A 25,103-nucleotide genomic window follows, 5' to 3' on the forward strand; every position below is an offset into this window, starting at 1 on the left:
AGGAATAACAAAAGGTAGTTTGAATTGCTCTGCTTAAGAGGATTTATAGGAGTTTTGTAAATATGGAAAGAGGGGCCGAATAGAGGGAAAGAGGGAGGAGGTGCTGGGGATGTGAAATCTTTTGGAAGATAGAAGCTACAATAATGTTTTGTAAGAAGCCTAGACATGAAGATCAAGGTCAGCCAGTGAGAAATTCCCAGAGGTAAGGATGACTGAGAGTCTGATTTTACACAGGGATGTCTATTTTTACATGTTAGGATTTTTGTTTTGCCTATTCTGCATTGGCACAAAATAACCTCTCTCTGGTACCTCAACATTCAACAAAATGTGCCATGCACACGCTCTTTTAGAAGCACTTAGGATTAAAACAATGAAAATGTGTCCTAAGTTCAACGTATTTTGAGGTGACAAGAAGAAAACTGCTGTAGAAAGTGAAATCTGAATGGAAGGAGTGTTCAGCAGGAATGGGGAAGCTGAAGAACTCACCTTGCAGCTATAAATGTCTGGGAGTTCACAGAAGACTTGAGAGAGTGCTATATGGTCTACCTATCTGAGATGGGGTCTCAAACTATTTAACTTAAAGGAAAGAGAAATCCAACTGATCTGTACTCAGGTGGTAGACAGATGTACATTTTCAAGCCTGGAATCCATTTTCATTCTTTACCATTATTATTCTAAGAATTAAATGCTACAAATAAATATTTAAACTATTTTGGTTTTGGAATCAATGAATTCATTCTCATACCTTTCTTGCCAGTGACAGCAAAATCTCATCTGAGAACATTTTGAAGTCTGTGTATTTTCCTAAAGATCGTCGGTAGATGTGGTTATTGAGAATCGTGTAATGAACAATAGCACCCCTCTCATCCCCAAACCTTTTCGGAACTTCAATTAGCATCTGCTGGAGATTAATGCTGGGGAAAGAAGCAAAATCTTTTTCAATCTGTGGTTCCTTGTCTGGACAAGACAGAGTTTTCTGCCAGGCCTGAGGATCGTCTTCTGGACACTCACAGTACTCATGGTACACTGGTCCTAAGGAAAACAAAACATGTGGAATGCCAAGCTCCATTAACAAGCAATGCAACACAGGGAGTTGTTTCTGCCACTGCTGTGAGCATGCGATGACTTCTTGGTAAACTCTAAGATTATCCAGACAGGGATAATCTACTGTAAACAAATCAGTGGTAAAAGTAATGTCAGAGTCTTGTGCTCTTACCTTCTGACCCCTTTTCACCCCACCCTAGATAACCTAGTATAGCATATACTCTCCCAAGGTAACATAGCATATGCTCTCCCAATTTAGTTTGTTGATAAATTTATTTCCAATGAGCTATAAATGGCCAATGAGCATAAAACTTATCTTTCAACAGGGAAAAAGAGAATGTATTCCTTTTTAGGCATGATTATGTAGTAAGGCTGGTGATTTTTAAAGACAAGATGAGATCTCTTCCTCTGAATCCCTAAAATTACCTCCATGAGCACATCTCAAAAAGGAAATATGAAACTCAGGGACATCTTGAAGTGTAAGCTTAAAGTGGTCAAACATAAGTATGAAACTATTCTGAAGACTCATTTAAAAAAGAATTTGTGCAAAATTTATCTTATTTCACAATATATCCATATTTAATATAAAAATAATTTTTAAAGCTATTTAATTTTCTTGAGGATTTCTACTTCAGACCAGCATAAGAAATAGGGGTCAATTTAGCTTCCTACCTAAAACTACCAAAATACAGATAAAATATATGAAACAATAGTTTTTTAAGACATCAGACATCAGGCAGTGAATAATGAGTATGAGAGATGACAAACAAATGAGGTAAACTCTCTAGTTCCTCAAGTTTACTGCCCAAGGGAGTTTCTGGGTGGTGCAACAGGGAGGAACAATCTGGGCAGAGCCCAGGAGCCTCAGTGAGTTGAGACAGAGCTGAAAGTCCAAGGCAGCCAGAAGTTGTAGAACATCCTGCACAGAGACAGAACTCCAGAGACCTGTACAAGTTTCCCCTCAAATATTTAAGGCATACTGATCAATATATATGTTTGAATAAACTGTCCAAAACAAAGAAAGAACTATCCATAAGGCCATAAGGATTAGAGGCAACAATACCCATGGTTCATACAGGGCTGGAAAAAGTGCCTATTCATAACAAACCAAACTGGAAAGCATCCTAATTCATAGAGGTCGCATAGAATATGCAGAGATGTATTGCCTGAGTAGTAAGGAATAATTAGCCCTAGACTAAACATGGCTCTGGGCCTGCCTAATAAATTGTAAAAGAAAATTTGAAGGATCAACTTACTTCCAAACAATCGCATCCTAGAGAAAAGCTCAAGAAGATGAGAAAGCATTGGGCAATGAGAAACACACTGGATAGAATTAATGACAAATTGAACATAATAGAAGGAAACACTGTAAACTTAAACATATAGAAACTATACAAAATGAAATGGAGAAAAATATAATTTTAAAGGAAAAGAGCATAATTGAGTCATGGGATCATTTCAAGCCTAATGTATGGGTAATTAGAATTCTTGGAGGAAAGCTGAGATAGAACAGAAAAAATATTTGAAGAACCTCCGGCCACTTTTATGCTGGATTTGATGAAAGTTATAAACCCAAAGATCCACAAATCTCAAGCATAAGAAATATGAAGAAACCTACACCAAAGCACATAATAATCAAATTGCTCAGAACAACTGATAAGAGAAAAATATTTAGCAGGGGATCAAAGATATAGAAAATGGCAGATTTATAACTGGAAATAATGCAAGTGAGCAGATATAGAAGATAGCAGAACAATATATTCAAGTACTCAAAGAGGGGGGAAAAAAACTGTCAACCAAAAGCAAAGGAGAAAAGGAAAGATATACCCATTTGAATGCAGAGTTCCAAAGAATAGCAAGGAGAGATAAGAAAGGCTTCCTCAGTGATCAATGCAAGAAAACAGAGGAAAACAATAGAATGGGAAAGACTAGAGATCTCTTCAAGAAAATTGGAGATGCGGAGGGAACATTTCATGTGAAGATGGGCACAATAAAGGACAGAAACAGTATGGACCTAAAAGAAGAAGAAGATATTAAGAAGAGGTGGCAGGAATACACAGAATGATAAAAAAAAAAAAAAAAAAAAAAAAGATCTTAATGACCCAGATAACCATGATGGTGTGATCACTCACCTAGAGCTAGATATCCTGGAATGCAAAGCCAAGTGGGCCTTAGGAAGCATCACTAGGAACAAAGCTAGCGGAGGTGATGGAATTCCAGTTGAGCTATTCCAGATCCTGAAAGATGATGCTGTGAAAGTGCGGCACTCAATATGCCAGCAAATCTGGAAAATTCAGCAGTGGCCACAGGACTGGAAAAGGTCAGTTGTTGTTCCAATACCAAAGAAAGGCAGTGCCAAAGAATGTTCAAACTATTATGCAATTGCAGTCATCTCACACGCTAGCAAAATAATGCTCAAAATTCTCTAAGTCAGGCTTCAATAGTATGTGAACCGAGAACTTCCAGATGTTCAAGCTGGATTTACAAAAGGCAGAGGAATCAGAGATCAAATTGCCAACATACACTGGATCATAGAAAAAGCAAGAGAGTTCCAGAAAAGCATCTACTTTTGCTTCATTGACTACACTGAAGACTTTGACTGTGTGGATCACAACAAACTGAGGAAAATTCAAGAAAACTACCAGACCACTTTACCTGCCTCCTGAGAAATCTGTATGCAGGTCAAGAAGAAACAGTTAGAACCATACATGGAACAATGGACTGGTTCCAAATTGGGAAAGGAGTATGTCAAGGCTGTATATTGTCCCCCTGCTTATTTAACTTATACGCAAAATATATCATGTGAATTGCTGGGCCGGATGAAGCACAAGCTGGAATCAAGATTGCAGGGAGAAATATCAATAGCCTCAGATATGCAGATGACACTATCCTTATGGCAGAAAGTGAAGAGGAACTAAGGAGCCTCTTGATGAAAGTGAAAGAAAAGAGTGAAAAAGCTGGTTTAAAACTCAACATTCAAAAAACAAAGATCATGACATCTGGTCCCATCACTTCATGGCAAATAGATGGGGAAACAATGGAAACAGTGACAGACTTTATTTTCTTGGGCTCCAAAATCACTGCAGATGGTGACTGCAGCCAAGAAATTAAAAGACGCTTACTCCTTGGAAGGAAAGTTATGACCAACTTAGATAGCATATTAAAAAGCAGAGACATTACTTTGCCAACAAAGGTCTCTCTGGTCAAGCTACGGTTTTTCAAGTAGTCATATAAGGATATGAGAGTTGGACCATAAAGAAAGCTGAGCACTGAAGAATTGATGCTTTTGAACTGTGGTGTTGGAGAAGACTCTTGGGAGTCCCTTGGACAGCCAGGAGATCCAACCAGTCAATCCTAAAGGAAATCAGTCCTGAATATTCATTGGAAGGACTGATGTTGAAGCTGAAATTCTCATACTTTGGCCACCTGATGCGAAGAACTGACTCTTTAGAAAAGACCCTGATGCTGGGAAAAATTGAAGGCATGAGGAGAAGGGAATGACAGAGGATGAGATGGTTGGATGGCATCACTGGCTCCATGGACATGAGCTTGAGCAAGCTCCGGGAGATGGTGATGGACAGGGAAGCCTGGCATGCTGCAGTCCATGGGGTTGCAAACAGTCAGACATGACTTAGCAACTGAACTGAACTGATAATTCTACCTGACAAAATATCTCGCAAAAATACAGGCAAAATAAAGATATTTTCAGATATCTAAAAGCTGGAAGACCTAATCACCATTATCCTCACATTAAATGAAAAGTCAATAGGAATTCTTTAGGTAGAAGGCAAATAGTACTAAATGAAAACATATATCTATGCAAAAGAATGAAGAGTACTAAATATGGTAACTATCTGGGTAAAAACACAACAGTATTTTTGCTTGTCATTTAAATCTCTTTAAATTACTTAGTTTTTCTCTCCCCTAAGATATCAAGAGAATTCAACTCCAGGAGGTACATATATCACATTATCCTTTTGCACATGTCTTTAACATCATCATAATGCAGTCTGAAAGCCATGGGTTCTACACATAAGGATGGCTCTGGTTGATGTAATAATTACTTACCTTTCAAAATATAGGGAGACTGAGCAACGTGTTCATCACCATAAAGGACTTCTATCTTCAGCCCTTTACTAACAGTTTCATACATCCTATATCGCATCAAAAATGTTCCATCATTCCTGTCCAAAGGTTTAGGGACATGAATCCGAACCACCTCTTTAGGTGACAGAGATTTGATTACTACTCTGAATAGTGTTTGACCTGGGGGGAAGAAAAAAGTATAAGTAATTCTATTTCAAGGTTCTGCTTCACAGAAGTTTATTTTTTCTGTACCATCAATGGTAAACAAAATTATTTTAGTTTTGAAGATCTTTGACACCAGGAACTATATTTAGTTTAGGTCTTCTAAACCAAGAAACTGAGGCCTGTGGCTCAAGATAGCAGAATAGAAGGACGTGTGCTCATCTCCTGTGAGGGCACCAAAATTGCAACTGGCTGTTGAAGAATCACTAACAGAAGGCTGGTTAATAAGATAAAATAAGATACCCCACACCAAAAGACAAAGAAGAAGCTGGAGTGAGATGGTAGGAGGGGTGCAACCATGAAAAAATCAAATCCCATACTGACCAGGTGGGTGACCGACAAACTGGAGAAAAATAATACCAAAGAAGTTCTCCCACGTTGTGAAGGTTCTGAATCCCATGTCAGTCTCCCCAGCCTGGGGATCTGACAAGGCAACTGGGAATCCCCAGGGAATCTGACCTTGAAGACCAGCAGGACTTGATTATAGGACTTCCACAGGACTGGGGAAAACAGACCCCAGTCTTGCAGGGCACAAACAAAATCTTGTGCACACCAAGTCCCAGAGGAAAGGAGCACTGACCCCACAGGAGACTGAACAAAACTACCTGCTAGTGTTGGAGGGCATCCTGTGGAGGCATGGATGGGCAGGGGCTCACCAAAGGGACGGGGGCACCGGCAGCAGAAGTTCTGGAAGGTTCCCCTTGGCATAAGCCTTCTTGGAGGTTGCCATTAACCCAACCATAGACCCCAGGGTTGGATTGCCTCAGGCCAAATAACTAATAGGGATGGAGCACAATCCTACCCAACAGCAGATAATTGAGTTAAAGCTTTACTGAGCAAGGCCTTGCCCACCAGAGCAAGACCCAATTTCTCCCACCACCAATCACTCCCATCAGGAAGTTTACACAAGCCTCTTAGGCTCCTCCATCAGAGGGCAGACAGAAGAAGCAAGAAGTACCACGATTCCACAGCTGCAAGAAAAAACCATATCACAGAAAGTTAATCAGGATGAAAAAGCAGAAAGCTATCTGCCAAATGAAGGGACAAGACAAAACCCCTGAGAAAACAACTAAATGAACTGGAGATAGGCAACCTTCCAGAAAAAGAATTCAGAATAATGATAGTGAAGATGATCCAGGATCTTGGGAAAACAATGGAGGAGATGCAAGAAATGCATATCAAAGACCTAGAAGAACTAAAGAACAAAAAACAGAGACTGAATTACACATTGGAAGGAATCAAGAGCAGAATAACTGAGGCAAAGAACAGATAAATGACCTGGAGGGCACAACGGTGCAAATCAATGCCACAGAACAGAATATAGAAAAAAGAATTAAAAAAAAAAAAGGAAGACAGCCTAAGAGACCTGTGGGACAACATTAAATGCATCAACATTCACATTATAGGGGTCTCATAAGAAGGAAATGCCAAAAAAAAAAAAAAAAAAAAGGAAATGCCAACCCACTCCAGTGTTCTTGCCTGGAGAATCCCAGGGACGGAGGAGCCTGGTGGGCTGCAGTCCGTGGGGTCGCTAAGAGTCGGACATGACTGAACGACTTCACTTTCACTTTTCACACTTTTCACTTTCATGCATTGGAGAAGGAAATGGCAACCCACTTCAGTGTTCTTGCCTGGAGAATACCAGGGACAGAGGAGCCTGGTGGGCTGCCGTCTATGGGGTCACACAAGACTTGGACACGACTGACGTGACTTAGCAAGCAGCAGAAACAGACAAAGGACCTGAGAAAATATTTGAATAGATAATAGCTAAAAACTTTCCTCACATGGGAAAGGAAATAATCGGCAAAGTTCAGGAAGCACAGTGAGTCCCAAGGAGAAACACACCAAGACACGTGGAAATCAAACTGACAAAAATTAAAGACAAAGAGAAAATATTAAAAGCAACAAGGAAAAAATGACACATAACATACAAGGGAACTCCTTTCAGGTTGTCAGCTGATTTCTCAACAGAAGCTCTACAAGCTGGAATGGAATGGCGTGATATATTCCAAGTGATGAAAGGGAAGAACCGACAACCAAGAATACTCTACCCAACAAGACTGTCCTTCAGATTTGGTGGAGAAATCAAAAGCTTTCCAGACAAGCAAAAGTTAAGAGAATTCAGCACCACCAAACCAGCTTTACCACAAATGCTAAAGGAACCACTCCAGGCAGGAAACACAAGAGAAGGAAAAGACCTACACAAAATGAACCCCAAATAATTAAGAAAATGGTAACAGGTTCATACATATTGATAGTTATCATAATATAAATGAATTAAATGCACCAAGCAAAAGACATAGACTGGCTGGACAGATGAATACACATGCATGAATGCACTTCCACTTACCACAACACTCTGCTTGAAGCCCCCCGCCCCCCTCCCCCAGATTGTATGTAATCATTTTCTATTGTTAGGTTAATCATGTTCCCAATATGGCTTGCAATTGTAATTACCTTTTATTTTGTCTTTGGTTATTGATTGTGAAAACTGATAAACATCATTTACTATTGTGATTATGTAACTGTTACTCACTTAATACCAATGTATCACGATTGTTCAACAGGAAAATAATAGAACACTATATCACCAAAAACTAGGAACTAATAGAAAAACCTGTAATCACTTTTTGAAATCCAGATGCATAACAGAATTACCTTGGTTTTTTTTTTTTTTTTTAAATACCTTGGTATTTTTTTGAAAAATACAAATGTTCAGGTATTGCTCTTTTTCTCCAAAGCTCCAGGTATGTTTCTATTGAGCAGCCATGTTTAAAAACAAATGGACTATATGATGATTCTTTACTTTTATCTAGTTTGTTTTTCTTTTGTCATTTCATATTCAGTGCTCTCATTTCATTTACTTATGTTTCCCAATTTCTCCATCTCTTCTTTTTTTTTTCTTTTCTGAAGTTCTTTCTCAAGCCTTTATCAAGCAAAGTAGAAAAGTTTTTGTATACATATAAATAGTATGTATTATATATATTTTAGAAAACATGAATTTTTAACTAAAAACTGTATGACATTTTGATTTCACTTGTTTGACTTAGTGTGAACAGAATGCTTGATTTCTAATTTAAAAAATTAGATATGCAATAAGTAACAAAAATTTACTATATAGCACAGGGACCTATAGTCAATATCTTCTAATAATCTACAGTGGAAAATAATCTGAAAAATAAGATATGTGCATGTGTATAACTGAATCACCTTCCTGTAGGCCTGAAACATTGTAAGTTAACTGTGAGTTCAGTTCAGTTCAATCACTCAGTCATGTCAGATTCTTTGTGACTCCATGGACTGCAGCACATGAGGCTTCCCTGTCCTTCACCATCTCCCAGAGCTTGCTCAAACTTATGTCCATTGAGCCGGTGATGCCATCCAACCACCTCATCCTCTGTCATCCCCTTCTCCTCATGCCTTCAATCTTTCCCAGCATCAGGATCTTTTCTAATGAATCAGCTCTTTACATCAGGTGGCCAAAGTACTGGAGGTTCAGCTTCAGCATCAGTCAACCCAATGAATATTCAGGACTGATTTCCTTTAGGATTGACTGGTTTGATCTCTTTGCAGTCCAAGGGACTCTCAGGAGTCTTCTCCAACACCACAGTTCAAAAGCATCAGCTGTTCAGCCTTCTTTATGGTCCACTCTCACATCCATAAATGACTACTGGAAAAACCATGGCTTTGACCATACAGAAGTCTGTTGCAAAGTAAAGTCTCTGCTTTTTAATCTGCTGTCTAGGTTGGTCATAGCTTTTCTTCCAAGGAGCAAGCAACTTTTAATTTCATGGCTGCAGTCACCATCTGCAGTGATTTGGGAGCCCAAGAAAATAAAGTCTGTCACTGTTTCCATTGTTTCCCCATCTATTTGCCATGAACTGATGGGACCAGATGCCATGATCTTTGTTTTTTGAATGTTGAGTTTTAAGCCAGCTTTTTCACTTTTCTCTTTCACTTTCATCAAGAGGCTCTTTAGTTCCTCTTCACTTTCTGCCATAAGGGTCGTGTCATTGGCATATATGAGGTTACTGATATTTCTTCTGGCAATCTTGATTCCAGCTTGTGCTTCATCCAGCCTGGCATTTCACATAATGTACTCTGCATATAAGTTAAATAAGCAGGGTGACAATATACAGCCTTGCCACACTCCTTTCCCAGTTTGGAATCAGTCCATTGTTTCATGTTCAGTTCTAACTGTTGCTTCTTGACCTGCATACAGATTTCTCAGGAGGTAGGTAAGGTGGTCTGGTATTCCCATCTCTTGAAGAATTTTTCACAATTTGTTGTGATCCACATAGTCAAACGCTTCAGTGTAGTCAATGAAGAAGTAGTAGATGTTTTTTTGTAATTCTCTTGCTTTTCCTATGATCCAATGGATGTTGGCAATTTGATCTCTGGTTCCTCAACCTTTTTCTAAATCCAGCTTGAATATCTGGAAGTTCTCAGTTCATGCACTGTTAAAGCCTAGCTTGGAGAATTTTGAGCATTACTTTGATAGCGTGTGAAATGATTATAATAGTGCATAGTTTGAACATTCTTTGGCATTGCCTTTCTTTGGGATTGGAACAAAAACTGACCTTTTCCAGTCCTGTGGCTACTGCTGAGATTTCCAAATTTGCTGGCATATTGAGTGCAGCACTTTCACAGCATCATCTTTTAGGATTTGAAATAGCTCAACTGGAATTCTATCACATCCACTAGCTTTGTTTGTAGTGATGCTTCCTAAGGCCCACTTGATTTCGCACTCCAGGACATCTAGCTCTAGGTGAGTGATCACACCATTGTGATTACCTGGGTCATTAAATATTTTTTGTATAGTTCTTCTGTGTATTCTTGCCACCTCTTCTTAATATCTTCTTCTTCTAAGTCCTTGCAATTTCTGTTCTTTGTTGCGCACATCTTTGCATGAAAATTTCCCTTGGTATCTCCAATTTTCTTGAAGAGATCTCTAGTCTTTCCCATTCAATTGTTTTCCCTCTATTTCTTCGCATTGGTCAGTTAGGAAGGCTTTATTCCCTCTTCTTGTTATTCTTTGGAGTTACATTCAGATGGGTATATCTTTCTTTTTCTTCTCTGCTATTTGTAAGGCCTCCTCAGACAACCATTTTGCCTTTTTGTATTGCTTTTTCTTGGGAATGATTTTGATCACTGCTTCCTTTACGATGTTACTAACTTGTCCATAGTTCTTCAGGCATTCTGTCATCAGATCTAATCCCTTGAGTTTATTTGTCACTTCTACTGTATAAAAGTAAGGGATTTGACTTAGGTCATACCTGAATGGTCGCATGGTTTTCCCTACTTTCTTCAATTTAAGTCTGAATTTTCTCCTTTGGGTAGGTTTAAAAGCCCAGTTCAGTTCAGTTGCTCAGTCATGTCTGATTGTGACCCCATGGACTGCAGCATGTCAGGCTTCCCTCTCCTTCACCATCTCCTGGAGCTTGCTCAAACTCATGTTCATTGAGTCGGTGATGCTATCCAACCATCTCATCCTCTGTCATTCCCTTCTCCTCATGCCCTCAATCTTTCCCAGCATCAGGGTCTTTTCTAAAGAGTCAGTTCTTCGCATCAGGTGGCCAAAGTACTGGAGTTTCAGCTTCAGCATCAGTCCTTTCAATGAATAATCAGGACTGATTTCCTTTAGGATTTACTAGTTTGATCTCCTCGCAGTCTGAGGAACTCTCAAGAGTCTTCTCTAACACCACAGTTCAAAAGCATCCATAAACTTTTAGGATGGCATAGCTCTAAGGAAATTCCACTTTCTCCTTATAAAGTATGCATGAGCCTTCTTTGTAATCCATTTAATACCTAATATCCCTGAATTCTGAAGAAATTTCCCTTCCATTTCCGTAAGTAGAGAGAGATTATAGTTATTTACTAGATTTGCACAAATACAACACACTCACCTACACACAAACTCACACACCTTGTAAAGCCCCTCTAAGCTTCTATCCTAGAATTGAAATGAAACAGTTATGTTAGGTTAATCTATCATTCCTTTCAACTTCAAAATTCTGTAGGTTTTCTGTTCCAGGATAGACAATACCTACTTAGTAAACTTTCCCTTCTCTTTTTGCAGTGTATTAGCTGACTTTTTTAGGCTTTGAAACAATACTGTTGCAGGAATAAATGTTGGGACTTCTTTCTTCAGAGAATACAGTGGACATACCTGCACTTAGCCCAGATCTGATCTTCAAGCATTCTGACAACAAGGAGCAGTCAATATCCTAACCACAGTTTATTACCATATCAAAGGAAAATGTTAAAAGAAAAGTGGTGAATCTTCTGAAATACAAAGTCTTGGTAAACAGCAAATTGTGATCAAAGAAATCTTTCATATCTATCATATTTAATAATATTCAAATATTAAACATATTTAACATATATTTTTTAAATGACTGAAGAAAAAAGTTTGTTTTTCTTATTCTTAGTTTCTAAATCTAGTGAGTGATGTTTCTACTTTTTTTGGTCTTCAAAGGTTTTATTTTTTCTTGTGGGTCAGAAAAAATGTTTCTTAGTCCCTTCAGTTTAGCAATAGTAATGTAGTGTCTGAGATATTGCTAGTAAATAATTAAGTACCAAACACATACATTTTAGGATTTTTGAAAAAGTGTGATAAAATTATGAAAGACATCTGCCTAAATAAATGAAATAAGATAACTGTAAAGGATGCTGTGAAAAAAAAAGTACTAATGTGAAATTATTATAAATGTTAGTCAATTACCTGAGATGCTTAATGAAACATATAAATCATTGCTTTGTGTTATTTCCCACTTAGTTTCAGAAAGGCAACGTGGTGTGGCAGACTGAAAATCAGGAAGGCAGAGCCTGGGGACTAAAAAGCCATTTCCATCATTCTCTCCTCAGATTGGAAACAGGGCAGAAAAGCTTCTTATCACCTATCAAATAGTTCTATCCTCTATAAGTTTATGATTTTAAATAAAACACAGATAGGACAAGCATATTAATGACTATGTGACATTGTGAAAGAAGCTTAGTTTACAGAAGAAATCTCCAGAACACTTCATTAATTTAAAATTGATCAGGACTAAATTAGAAATAAGCAATCCTACCCTCATAAAAGAGAAAACAAGAAGAGTATCATATCAAATTGCTTCATATAGAAGGAATGTGAATTTTAATTTGCCCTGGAGGCTAATGTAATGGAACAGAAATGAAGTCAGCTTGAGCTTTTCTGTTCTACAAATTCACACTTCTTTATGAAAGATAGCAAATTGGATAAGAATGTAGTGACTAAAGGAGACAAAAGGAGGTTGGTAGTATCAAAACTTTATTAGACTCAGAAATTTTGAAAACTTTTGATTGGGAAAGAAAGCATTTTTTAAAAAATTCACTCACTTAGTCAGGGGGACTGTGCCCGTCCCTGAGCTTGAGATTTTCATATGCATTTTCTCTTATTTATTTCCTCTAAGAACTTGTGAGATAGGTATTTGTCATTCCATATTACAGTTCAGGAAGCCAAAGGCTATCATGAAGTTCAGTAACTTCACCAAGGTCTCATATATATTAGTAGCAGAACCAAAATTTGCACACAGCTTGAATCTTTCGTCCTTCAAAGACCATTTTGAATCCAATTTGTCACACTGTGTAATGCTGACATATAGATTCCCCTTCATGGATCACAGCACTGTCACGGTGAAGGGGCTCATATAACTCAATGAAGCTATGAAGCTGTGCCGTACAGGGCCACCTAAGACAGATGGGTCATACTGAAGAATTCTGATAAAACATGGTCCACTGGAAAAGGAAATGGCAATCCACTCCAGTATTCTTGCCTGGAGAACACTATGGACAGTATGAAAAGGCTAAAAGATATAACACCAGAAGATGAGCCTCCCAGGTAAGAAGTTGTCCAACTAGGGAAGAGCAGATGGCAATTACTAGTAGCTCTAGTAAGAATGAAATAGCTGGGCCAAAGCAGGAACAACACTCAGTTGTGGATGTGTCTGGTGGTGAAAGTAAAAGTCTGATGCTGTAAAGAATATTGCATATGAACCTGGAATGTTAGATTCATGAATCAAGGTAAATTAACGTGGTCAAACAGGAAATGGCAAGGGTGAATATCAACATCTTAGGAATCGGTGGACTATAATGGGCAGGAATGAAAGTGATGAGGGGCTTTCCTGGTGGCTGCAATGCGGGAGACTGGGGTTCAGTCTCTGGGTCAGGAAGATCACCTGGAAAAAGGAATGGCTACCCACCCACTCCAGTATTCTTTCCTAGAGAATTCCATGGACAGAGGACCCTGGCAGGCTACAGAATTTAATTCAGATGACCATGATATCTACTATTGTGGGTGAGAATCCTTTAGAAAAAATGGAGTAGCCCTCATAGTCAACAAAAAAGTCCAAAAGGCAGTATTTGGTACCTGGATGCAATCTCAAAAATGACAGAATAATCTCAGTTCAGTTCCAAGGCAAAGCATTCAATATCACAGTAACCCAAGTCTATGTCCCAACCACTGACATGGAAGAAGCTGAAGCTGACCAGTTATGAAGACCCACAAAACCTTTTAGAATTAACATAAAAAAAGATGTCCTTTTTATCTTAGGGGATTAGAATGCATAAGTAGGAAGTCAAGACTTACCTGGAGTAATAGGCAAGTTTGGCCTTGGAGTACAAAATGAAGCAAGGCAAAGGCTAACAGAATATTGTCAAGAGAATACGCTGGTCATAGCAAACGCTCTTTTTCAACAACTCAAGAGATGACTCTACATATGAATATAACCCAGATGGTCAATAATGAAATCATTGTTTATATTCTTTGCAGCCAAAGGCAGAGACACTCTATACAGTCAGCAAAAACAAGACCTGTTGCTGACTGTGGCTCAGATCAGCAAAATTCAAGCTCAAATTGAAGAAAATAGGGAAAACCACCAGCCCATTCAGGTATGACCTAAAATAAATCCCTTATGATTATATGGTGGATGACAAATATAGTCAAGTGTTTAGACCTGGTAGACAAAAATGCCTGAAGAACTAAGGATGTTGGTTCCTAACATTGTATAGTAGGCACTGACTAAAACCATCCCAAAGAAAAAGAAATGCATAAAGGCAAAGTGGTTGTCTGAGGAGGCTTTACAAAGAGCTGAGGAGAGAAGAGAGGGCAAGGGCAAGGGAGAAAGGGAAAGATATACCCAACTGAATACAGAGTTCCAGAGAATAGCAAGGAGGGATAAGGTGTTCTTATATAAACAATGCCAAGAAATAGAGGAAAACAATAAAATGGGAAAGACTAGAGATCTCTTCAAGAAAATTGGCGATATCAAGGGAACAATTCATCCAAGGATGGGCACGAGAAAGGACATAAACAGCAAGTAGACCTAACAGAAGTAGAAGAGATTAAGAAGAGGTAGCAAAAATACACAGAAGAACTATACAAGAAAGGTCTTAATAACCCAAACAATCAATGGTGTGCTCACTCACCTAGAGCCGGACATTCTGGAGTGCGAAGTCAAGTGGGCCGTAGAAAGCATTGCTACAAAGTGGAGGTGACGGAATTCCAGCTGAACTATTTAAAATATTAAAAGATGATGCTGTTAAAGTGCTGCACTCAATATATCAGCAAATTTGGAAAACTCAGCAGTGGCCACAGGACTGGAAAAGGTCATCTTTCATTCCAATTCCACAGAAGGGCAATGCCAAAGAATATTCAAACTAACATATAATTGTGCTTTTTTCACATGCTAAAAAGGTTATGCTCAAAATCCTTCAAGCTAGGCTTTAGCACTATGTGAAGCAAGAAATTCCAGAGGTACAAGCTGGATTTACAAAGGGCAGAGGAACCAAGATCAAATTGCCAACATCCATTTTACCAGAGAGAAAGCAAGGGAATTCCAGAAAAACAACTACTTCTGCTTCATGACTATGTTAAAGCCTTTCACTATATGGATCACAACAAACTGTGGAAAATTCTTCAAGAGACGGGAATGCCAGACCACCTTACCTGTCTCCTGAGAAATCTGTATGTGGGTCAAGAAGTAACAGTTAGAACCATACATGGAACAATAGACTGGTTCAACATTGGGAAAGGAATACATCAAGGCTGTATACTGTCATTCTGCTTATTTAACTTATATGCAGAGTACATCAAGCAAAATGTCATGCTGGATGAATCACAAGCTGGAATCAAGATTGCCTGGAGAAATATCAATAACCTCAGATATGCAGATGATACCACTGTAATGGCAGAAAGTGAAAAGGAACTAAAGAGCTTCTTGATGATGGTGAAAGAGGAGAGTGAAAAAGCTGGCTTGAAACTCAACAGTTACAAAACTAAGATCATAGATCAGGTCCCATCACTTCATGGCATAGAAGAGGGGAAAGTGGAAGCAGGGACAGATTTTACTTTCCTGGGCTCCAAAATCACTGGGGACAGTGACTACAGCCATAAAACTTAAAGATGCTTGCTTCTTGGAAGAAAAGCTATGACAAACCTAGACAGCAATATTAAAAAGCAGAGACGTCACTTTGACAACAAAGGTCCGTCTAGTCAAAGCTATGGTTTTTCCAGTAGTCATGTATGCATGTGAGAGATGGACCATAAAGAATGCTGAGCATCAAAGAATTGATGCTTTGGAATTGTGCTGGAGAAGATTCTTCAGAGGCCCTTGGACTGCAAGGAGATTAAACCAGTCATCCTAAAGGAAATCAACCTTGAATATTTAATGGAAGGACTGATGATGAAGCTGACACTCCAATACTTTGTTTTTGTTTCGATGCTCCAATACTTTGGCTGCCCAATGTGAGAAGCCAGCTCATTGGAAAAGACCCTGATGCTGGGAAATACTGAAGGCAAAAGAAGGGGGCAACAGAGGATGAGATGGTTAGATAGCGTCACTGACTCAATGGATATGAATTTGAGCATACTGTGGCAGATAGTGGAGGACAGAGGAGCCTGGCGTGCTGCAGTTCATGGTATCACAGAGTTGGACATGACTTAGTGACTGAGTAAGAACAACAAGGTTCCCAAAATTCATAGTTGGAAAAATAACCTCTGTCATTCCTGTTGCAATGGAGTCTTCATCTCCCTTTTTGTTTAGGAATTTTATTAATGCTCTCTACAGCTGCAACAAAAGGGCTGACTCCACCTGGCCAAGGGAACAGTCCTGAAGGCCAACTTGGTACAACTCGGGCGAGGCTCAATGGAAATCCTCCAAATGTATGACTGCCTGCTAATTGTGAATACTCTACAGGAACCTATTGAAAACCTTGATCTTATTAACAATACCAGTGATCTGATAAAAGGAAAAGACCATTGAACTAGGTATTGAAAGCATTGGGAATCTAGACATGATTTATCCACTGTGGAACCACAGGAAAAATATTTATTTTCAATAAGCTTGTTTCTTACAGGATTAGTGAAGAGAATAATACCGGTCCTTCCTACCCTAGTGACTTAGACAGTAAAGAATCTGTCTGCAATGAAGGAGACCTGGGTTCAAACCCTCAGCTGGGAAGATCCCCTGGAGAAGGGAATGGCTACCCACTCCAGTAACCTTGCCTGGAGAATTCCATGGACAGAGGAGCCTGGTGGGCTACAGTCCATGGGGCTGCAAAGAGTCGGACACAACTGAGTGACTAACACTCTTACTAACTCACAAGATGATTAAGGAGAGCATGTGAAATAGGGCACAGTTCAAAACACTGAAGTGCTACTAGGAGGTAAGATAATTTTATAAAGATATTACTGATGAAGGTAGAGGACGACTGCGTAGAAAAGAGTCCTGGTATCTTGCTATGTAGACATACTCCAAACACCCTCTCTCTATCTCTTCTTTCTTTTCTTCCACCCTAATTACTGAGAAACTCTGCCAGGCATTGTGTTAGATGCTGGGAATATAAGAATGTCAACAGGTTTTGCCTACATTAATAATAGAAGGAAATACTCCATTTAAGTCAGAGGTTACTGAAAATAAAGATATAGATTGGTTTCTTCCTCATCCAAAATCACAGACCCCCAAATTTCTGTCTGTGAACTCCTGTTTGAAATCCCCCTGTTTTAGACTATTCAAGTTCACATGTTTGCTATCTAGGCTCCTGGAGATACGCGGCATAATAATAGTACTCAGATAAGTGCAACACTGTTAAATGAGAGTGCTAATTAATAAGGGAATCTTGGTAAGTCATGTAAGATTACAGTTTGAGAAAAATTTCCCTATTTTCCAATTAGTTCTTGGAGAAAGAATTTTTCAGGACTTGCAAGTGAATGATGTTAGCAGAAAAATGTAAAGACTGGTTGGGTGAGATTTCAGAAATATAGGGCAGGTTTTTAAATGGAAGCTAGGAATCATATCCTGAAAGGAGAAACTAGAGGAATAAAAGTGAAGCTGTCTGAAAAAACTTGGTGAAAGTCTTTAGTTTGTTTCCTTATCACTTTTCTCCTGATTATAAAAACATTATGATCATTTGGGGGGAAAAAAAGAAGAGTGAAAAAAAGTGTGTTACTCTCTTGCTGTGACCGCCAGTAAGCCTGATGTGTGAGGTACAGGTTCATTTATTTATTACGAATTGGAATGAAACTATACAATTTGTTTCCTGTTACATCCTTGAACTTGTATAAGCATTACTAATATTTTAAAACATCAAAAATTTTATTGTGATTTGAAACACACAAAACTGACCATCTTAACCATTTTTAAGTGTACATTTCAGTAGTGTTAAGCATATTCACATTTGTGTGCACAGAATCTCTAGACCTTTTTCATTTTGCAAAACTTGAAACTCTGTACCATTCAACAACTTCTCATTTCCCTCTTCCATCGGCCCCTGGCAACCACCATTTTACTTTCTCTTTCTTTGAATTTGACTACTTTAGATACCTCATATTAGTGGACTTGAAAGTGCTACTTTAAATAGCAGTTAAATATTCCATCACATGAATGTACCATGCTTTGCTAACACTACCTTATATTTGCTCTTTAAACTTATTTGTAATAAATAATCATAATGGGGCAAGAATATCCTTGTTTATATGTCTTTGACTACATTCTGATCATTTTCTCAGAAGTCTGATTATCAGATTAAAAGGCATGGACATTTTTCATAAATTACTTTTTTTTTTTACATATTCATTTCATTTTTATTTCATTTTCATTACATTTCATTTGTACACTTTCTAACTGTTGAGACATACTTTTTGCACATTAGGTTTGTAAATGTTTAAGATTCTTCATGGAAAATTACTTTCCAGAAACATTTGACCAATTTGCTCCCACCAGCAGAGGATGAAGGTCATCGTCTAAGAGTATTTCATTAACAGCTTTGAGTATTAGCAGTTAAAAATTTTTCGCCATTAGTTTTAAATTAAAAATGGAATAAAAAATAGAATTTTATTTGAATGTATGCATGTGTGCTAGCTAAGTCCAACACTTTGTGACCCTACGCACTGTAGCCCTCCAGGCTCCCCTGTCCATGGGATTCTCCAGGCAAGAATACTGAAGTGGGTTCCCATCCCTCCTCCAGCGGATTTCCCCACCCAGGGAGGGGACCCAGGGTCTCTTAAGTCTCCTGCATTGCCAGGTGGGTTCTTTACCACTAGCGCCACCTGGGAAGCCTATTTGAATTTACAGTTCTTTCATTAAAAGTAAGATTAACAGTATTTCATTTTGGATCATATAACTTCCTTTTTTCCACGTATAAATTAATTTTTTCCTTAGTTTTCCATCTTTTTTCTAAAGCCCCCCCCCCCCAGCCCCCATTTATAACATTACAAAATTATTTTTAGAAAACAAAGAAAACTATAAAGAAGAAAATACACTCTGTGGTGAAAAACTAAATCTGGGTTTAAGGATCTTCTGATCCTCAGGGCCATGGAGACTTCTTTAAAAAAAAAAAAAAAAAGTACTCAGTTTTCCACTGGCGGTGGAAGAGGCACTGGGTACTCTGATTGTCTCTTTGTCGACAAAACAGGTTGACAAGATATAAATCAGCAAATCCTGACCAGCAACAACTTGAAACGAGCAGGACAACCTGTTAAGAAGTTGCAAACTTAAGAGGGTAAGTAGGCAGAAGGGATTCAGGACAGGACCCTCTCTCAGCAGAGGTAAAACCTAATAAATTTCGAGTTTCACTAATTCCTGCAATCCGCTTTCAAGAACTCGAAACTCGAAGAAAACAAAAAATCTAGCCTGCAAAACTGCCTCCTTTTTGCCTGCTACTCTGACATCTCCTTTTTGTAGGATCAGGCCTAAACAACGCGACCCGATCCGATTCTCGGGCTGGATGACTCAACGCGTGAAGGCACTCCCTGCAAGCTGTAACAGATCAGACAACTCGTCGGGCGTGGAAAGACCACCTCCGACTTGTGACTCACACTGCATTTATTAACACCCCGGGCGCCGTCCATCCGGAATATCAGTCCCCGCACGTTAACTGCGGAAGGGCGCTCGGAGTTCATTTATTCATTCAGCAGACTTGCGTTGCAGCTCCCTCCCCACTAACTTCCTCCCTCTGGTCCCCCAGGTGACCAGAGCCGAGGGAAGGACGCCCCGCGGGCGGCGGGCGGGTTCCCGGCGAGGGACGCGCGGAGGGGACCAGGGGAGGCCCGCGGCCGAACGCTACCTGGGGGCGAGCGGGTGAGGTTTTGGCCCTCCGGGTTGACGGCCTGCAGGTAGAAATAGCGGACCGGCAGAACGACGCCCGCCTGCAGCCCGGGGCCCCACACCAGGCTCCGCGGCGCGCTGAGGGGCGCCTCCGGGGCCCCCGAGGCCACGAGCAGGGCGAGCGGCAGCGCCAGCAGCCGGGCCGGCGGGAGACGGCGCATGGTCTCCGGGCCACGGCGCCCCAGCTCGGCGGCGGCGGCGGCGGCGGCGGGGAGGGGCGGGCCCTGGCGTACGGCGGGCCGGAGCCGGGCCCAACCCGGGGCGGGCTTCGCTCCGCCGCCCGCGGCTCCACCCCCGGTTCCCACCCGGCCGGAAGGCGAGGGCGCGGCCGCCGCAGAGGGGCCGGGCGCCGCCGCGGGGCCGCGACCGGCTCGGCTCTCGCGCTCTAGGCCCCGCGGCCGGCGGCACGGGGCTGAGGACCAGGGCGGAGGGGGCGCTGCTGAGACCAGCGTGCTTGCAGCTGTGCCCCGCTGCCGCCTCTGCTGCTGGAGTTTGGCAACTCTTCAGAGGAAGCTGGCTTTTTTTTTTTAAGTTATTTTTTAAAATTAATTCATTTATTTTACTTTACAACATTGTATTGGTTTTGCCATACATTGACTTGAATCCGCCATGGGTGTACATGTGTTCCCCATCCTGAACCCCCCCTCCCACCTCCCTCCCCATCCCATCCCTCTGGGTCATCCCAGTGCACCAGCCCGGAGCATCCTGTATCATGCATCGAACCTGGACTGGCGATTCTTTTCACATATGATAATTTACTTGTTTCAATGGCATTCTCCTGTATCATCCCGCCCTCGCCCTCTCCCACAGAGTCCAAAAGACTGTTCAATACATCTGTGTCTCTTTTGTTGTCTCCCGTACAGGGTTATCGTTACCATCTTTCTAAATTCCATATATATGCGTACTGCCTTTTTGGAAACGCACAGGGTGATTGCTGTAGAGAAAAGGCCCAGTGGCAAAGAGCTTACAGAAATGCCTTCAAACAAGGAATTTCACTGGGTTTAAAAGACGCGGAGCAAAAGGTCATTCCCCTTGATTCCGTCCAAGGCCAACTCTCCCAGCCCTTCTGTTCACAACAGCACCCATCAAACTGTATCACCTGTCTTGTTTTCTGCTCAGCAGTCTCCCTCACTGGACTGTAACTCCCTCCAGTCTCCCACATCCCCTAAACCCTATACTTCCCTTCTTTCAACAAGTGTTTGTTCACCCTTCACTGAGTTGGGGCCAAGCCTCAAGCGAGGAACCCGGAGTTGCACGCAGTAGCAGGAGTCAGAGTTGAGGCCCCTGGGTGAGCATCACTTCAAAGTCAGAAACTGCTGTCCCCTGTAACTGATGGGGGTTGATTGGTCTTGACTGCTCCTCGCTCCTCAGATGCTGGAAGTTGGATCTGGGGGAAGACTGGCAAGGACCCTGGTAGCGGGAAGTCACTCTACCTTTCTCTTCCCACCATTTTGATCTTGTATAGATAACAGTAAGTTTCAGTGTTCTGAAGAGAGATCTTAGTTCCCTGCGCAGGAAATGAACCAGGGTAACCTAGATGAAAACCAGGAATCCTAGCTACTAGACCACCAGGAAGAAATAGACTTAAGTGCTCATGCTCATAGAGGTAGAAAGGACAGCGGACCCATCCCTCCACCTCCCAGCACCTTCTGGACTTCCTGTTAGGTAAGAATGATAAACCTCCTACTTCATTTAGTGAAGCCACTCAGTCGTGTGGGATTCTTTGCGACCCCATGGACTGTAGCCTGCCAGGCTCCTCCGTCCATGGGATTTTCCAGGCAAGAGCACTGGAGGGCGTTGCCATGTCCTTCTCCAGGGGAATCTTCCCAACCCGGGGATCAAACCCTGGCCTTCCCCACTGCAGGCAGACTCTTTACCATCTGAGCCTCCAGGGGAGCCCAGGAGCTAGAAGCTAAAAGCAAAGTGGCTCTTACCCTAATCTGAAAGTTTCAAGGAGGTAAAAACTTAAAAAGGTACAAAGTTTATTGTTAAAGACACAGCATAAGTGGGACAGCCCACAGAGAAGCAGTTTGTTTAAGTCAGAAACTAGGCAGAAATATACACCCGAAGAGAAAAGGTATGGGCATCCTCTCTAATGAGTAAATAGGTAAAGTAAATCACACACATAGGACAGTCCTTCTGGGTCTTTGTTGTACAATCACTGAGTCTGATGTTTTGCAATCGCATGGGCTACAGCACATCAGGCTTCCCTGTCTTCACTATCTCCTGGAGCTTGCTCAAACCCATGTCCATTGAGTCAGTGATGCCATCCAACCATCTCATCCTCTGTCACTCCGTTCTCCTCCTGAGCTCAATCTTTCCCATCATCAGGGTCTTTTCCAATGAGTTGGTTCTTCGCATCAGGTGGCCAAAGTATTGTAGCTTCAGCTTCAGCATCAGTCCTTTCAGTGGATGTTCAGGGTTGATTTCCTTTAGGATTGACTGGTTTAAGCTTGCAGTCCAAAGGACTCTCAAGTTTCTTCTCCAGCCCCACAATTTGAAAGCATCAATTCTTTGGTGCTCAGCCTTCTTTATGGTCCAATTCTCACATCTGTCCATGACTGCTGGAAAAATCATAGCTTTGACTATGGACCTTTGTTGAGGTGATATCTCTGCTTTTTAATATGCTGTCTGGGTTGGTCATAGCTTTTCTTCCAAGGAGCAAGAATCTTTTAATTTCATGGCTGCAGTCATAATCCCCAGTGATTTTGTACTCCAAGAAAATAAAGTCTGTCACTGTTTCTATTTTTTTTCCCATCTATTTGCCATGAAGTGACAGGGAGACCTGGCATGCTGCAGTCCATGGGGTTGCAAAGAGTCGGACACCAATGAGCGACTGAACTGAACTGAACTGATGGGACCGGATGCCATGATCTTAGCCTTTTGAATGTTGAGTGTTAAGCAAGCTTTTCATTCTCCTCTTTCACCTTCATCAAGAAGCCCTTTAGTTCCTCTTCACTTTGTGCCATTATAGTGGTATTATCTGCATATCTGAGGTTGTTGATATTTCTCCTTGGAAACTTGATTCCAGCTTGTGATTCTTCTAACCTGACATTTTGTGTGATGTACTCTACATACAAGTTAAACAAGCAGGGTGACAATATACAGCCTGACGTACTCCTTTCCAGATTTGGAACCAGTCCATTGTTCCATGTCCAGTTCTAACTGTTGCTTCTTGACCTGCATGCACACAGGTTTCTCAGGGTCTTGGTTCACTTTTGGCCAATTATCTTGTTTCTTCACTCCTAACTGGTCCTAGGATCCTCCCCAACATGTGTGCAACTTTTTACTGAGATGGATCCTACCTCAGAAGCCTGTGGGTGCATGTCCACATACTATGGGGTGGTTCCGCCTCCCTTTTTGACCCCCAAGGAGCCTTCCTGCACATGTGCAGACAGGGAAGTTTTCCTTGACTTCAGGAGTAGTCACCTCATCTCTTTATTCTAGCAGCAGTCTGCTTTTGCCATCAGCTTTGTCCTTGGAGTGTCTGGGTGAGACCAAAGCTTTAATTTTACTTCACTTTACAAATCCCAGCTGACTGGCCCAGGGGCCCATCTATCTCCTACCTCAATTTTATCTATATTAGTTAATCATTTGTCCTTCTTTTATCTGCTTATGGTTTTAATCTATTCAAAGGAAAGAAAGTTCTTCACAGGCTGTGTAAGCCTGGAGAACCTCATGTCCTGGTATGGACACAGGATTTCTGCTGGCAGTTTCTTAATCCAGAATTGCCAGAATCGGGCCTGAGAAGCCACCTGTTCATCTCCTGGCTTTAATTGGGCTGCTCAGCATTCTTGCTATGACCAAGGTTTACCAGGGCAAAATCCTTACCGTATTTTCCCCAGTTCTCTTAACCTGCTTTAGGAATGCTGAGCAGAATTTGTAGACAGTGTTCTTTATACTTTGGAAAGATTTTTAGGAACTGGTGGTAAATCACTGATAAACTGTAGAGCTAAAGTGTAGCATTACTTGGCATTACTTTCACTGCTAAATTTTATTTTGTGGGAGTGTCTGTGTACTTTAAATGGAAAGCTTTGCTCTGCTCTAGCTATCACTTAAAAAGTTGTTTGGAAAAAAAAAAAAAAGAAAAAAAAAGTTGTTTGGAACACATTTTGTTTGCATTCTTTCAAAATACTAAAGTTTTTTTTTTTTCAGAGAAATAATCTGAGAGTTAGCTGGTACTGGATGATAGTAAAATATGGCTTAATAAATTCTATAACACATGATAACAGCTGGTATTTTTGAGAACAGACCAGAGAAGTCATATAATTGTATCTGAACACTTGTTTAGCTGTATTGTATCCCTACCAACCTGTTTTCTTTCTCATCCTCTCATATTTAAAAAGTATATTTCTTCACATCATCCAATGCCTTGACTAGATTCTTTATAATAAATCAAATTTCACTCAACAAACATTTATTCAATGCCTACTATGTTATAGACATCATACTTTGATGTCACAGCTCCTGTGGTTCACTGCACAAAGAGGCAATGTAAATAGTGTTACAGGTGCTAAAATCCTTGGATGTCAAGGACTGTATACTGTCTAGGATTTTCCTATGTGAGCTTCCCTGGTGGCTCAGTGGTAAAAAAAAAAAAAAAAAAAAATCTGCCTGTCAATGCAGGAGACACAGGTTCGATCCCTGGTTGGGAAGATCTCCTAGAGAAGGAAATGGCAACCCACTCCAGTATTCTTGCCTGGAGAATCCCATGGACAGAGGAGCCTGGTGGGCCACAGTCCTTGGGATTGCAAGAGCTGGACACAATTTAGCAACTAAACAACAACAGCATATTTCATATAAAGATGCTAACCCCAGTACCTCAGAATATTACTGTATTTGGAGATAAGTGGGCCCTAAACCAATCTAACTGCTGTTCTAAGAAGAGGAAATTTGGGCACACAGACACCAGGAATGCTTGCGTACAGAAGAAAGACCATATGAGGATGCCGTGAGAAGGTAGCCATCTGCAGTCCAAGGAGAGAGGGGTCAGGAGAAATCAAATTTGTCAACATATTGATCTTGGACTTCTAGCCTCCAAAACTGTGAGAAAATAAATTCTTTTATCTAAGCCAATCAGTTTGTGAAATTTTGCTATGGCAGCCCTAGCAAACAAATACCTCTCCC

General features: G+C 40.7%; 1 protein-coding gene across 3 annotated transcripts in view; it reads right to left on the bottom strand.

Moving 5' to 3' along the window:
- POGLUT3 (protein O-glucosyltransferase 3) overlaps nt 1-20,251 on the bottom strand; it is a 31,677-nt gene extending 11,426 nt beyond the window's left edge. The window contains exons 1-3 of one of the 3 annotated variants that reach the window (XM_043898434.1): nt 19,936-20,251; nt 5,113-5,310; nt 746-1,032 (exon numbers count right to left, since the gene is read on the bottom strand). In XM_043898434.1, coding sequence (XP_043754369.1) covers nt 746-1,032; nt 5,113-5,310; nt 19,936-20,137 — 687 coding nt within the window. In that variant the 5' untranslated portion in view covers nt 20,138-20,251. Of the gene's footprint in view, nt 1-745; nt 1,033-5,112; nt 5,311-8,038; nt 8,095-19,935 lie in introns of those variants that run through there. The other 2 variants (XM_043898445.1, XM_043898453.1) reach the window with 2 other exon arrangements.
- Nucleotides 20,252-25,103: the final 4,852 nt, after the last annotated feature.

This window comes from Cervus elaphus, chromosome 1 (genome assembly GCF_910594005.1).
Source record: "Cervus elaphus chromosome 1, mCerEla1.1, whole genome shotgun sequence".
NCBI classification, from domain to species: Eukaryota; Metazoa; Chordata; class Mammalia; order Artiodactyla; family Cervidae; genus Cervus; species Cervus elaphus.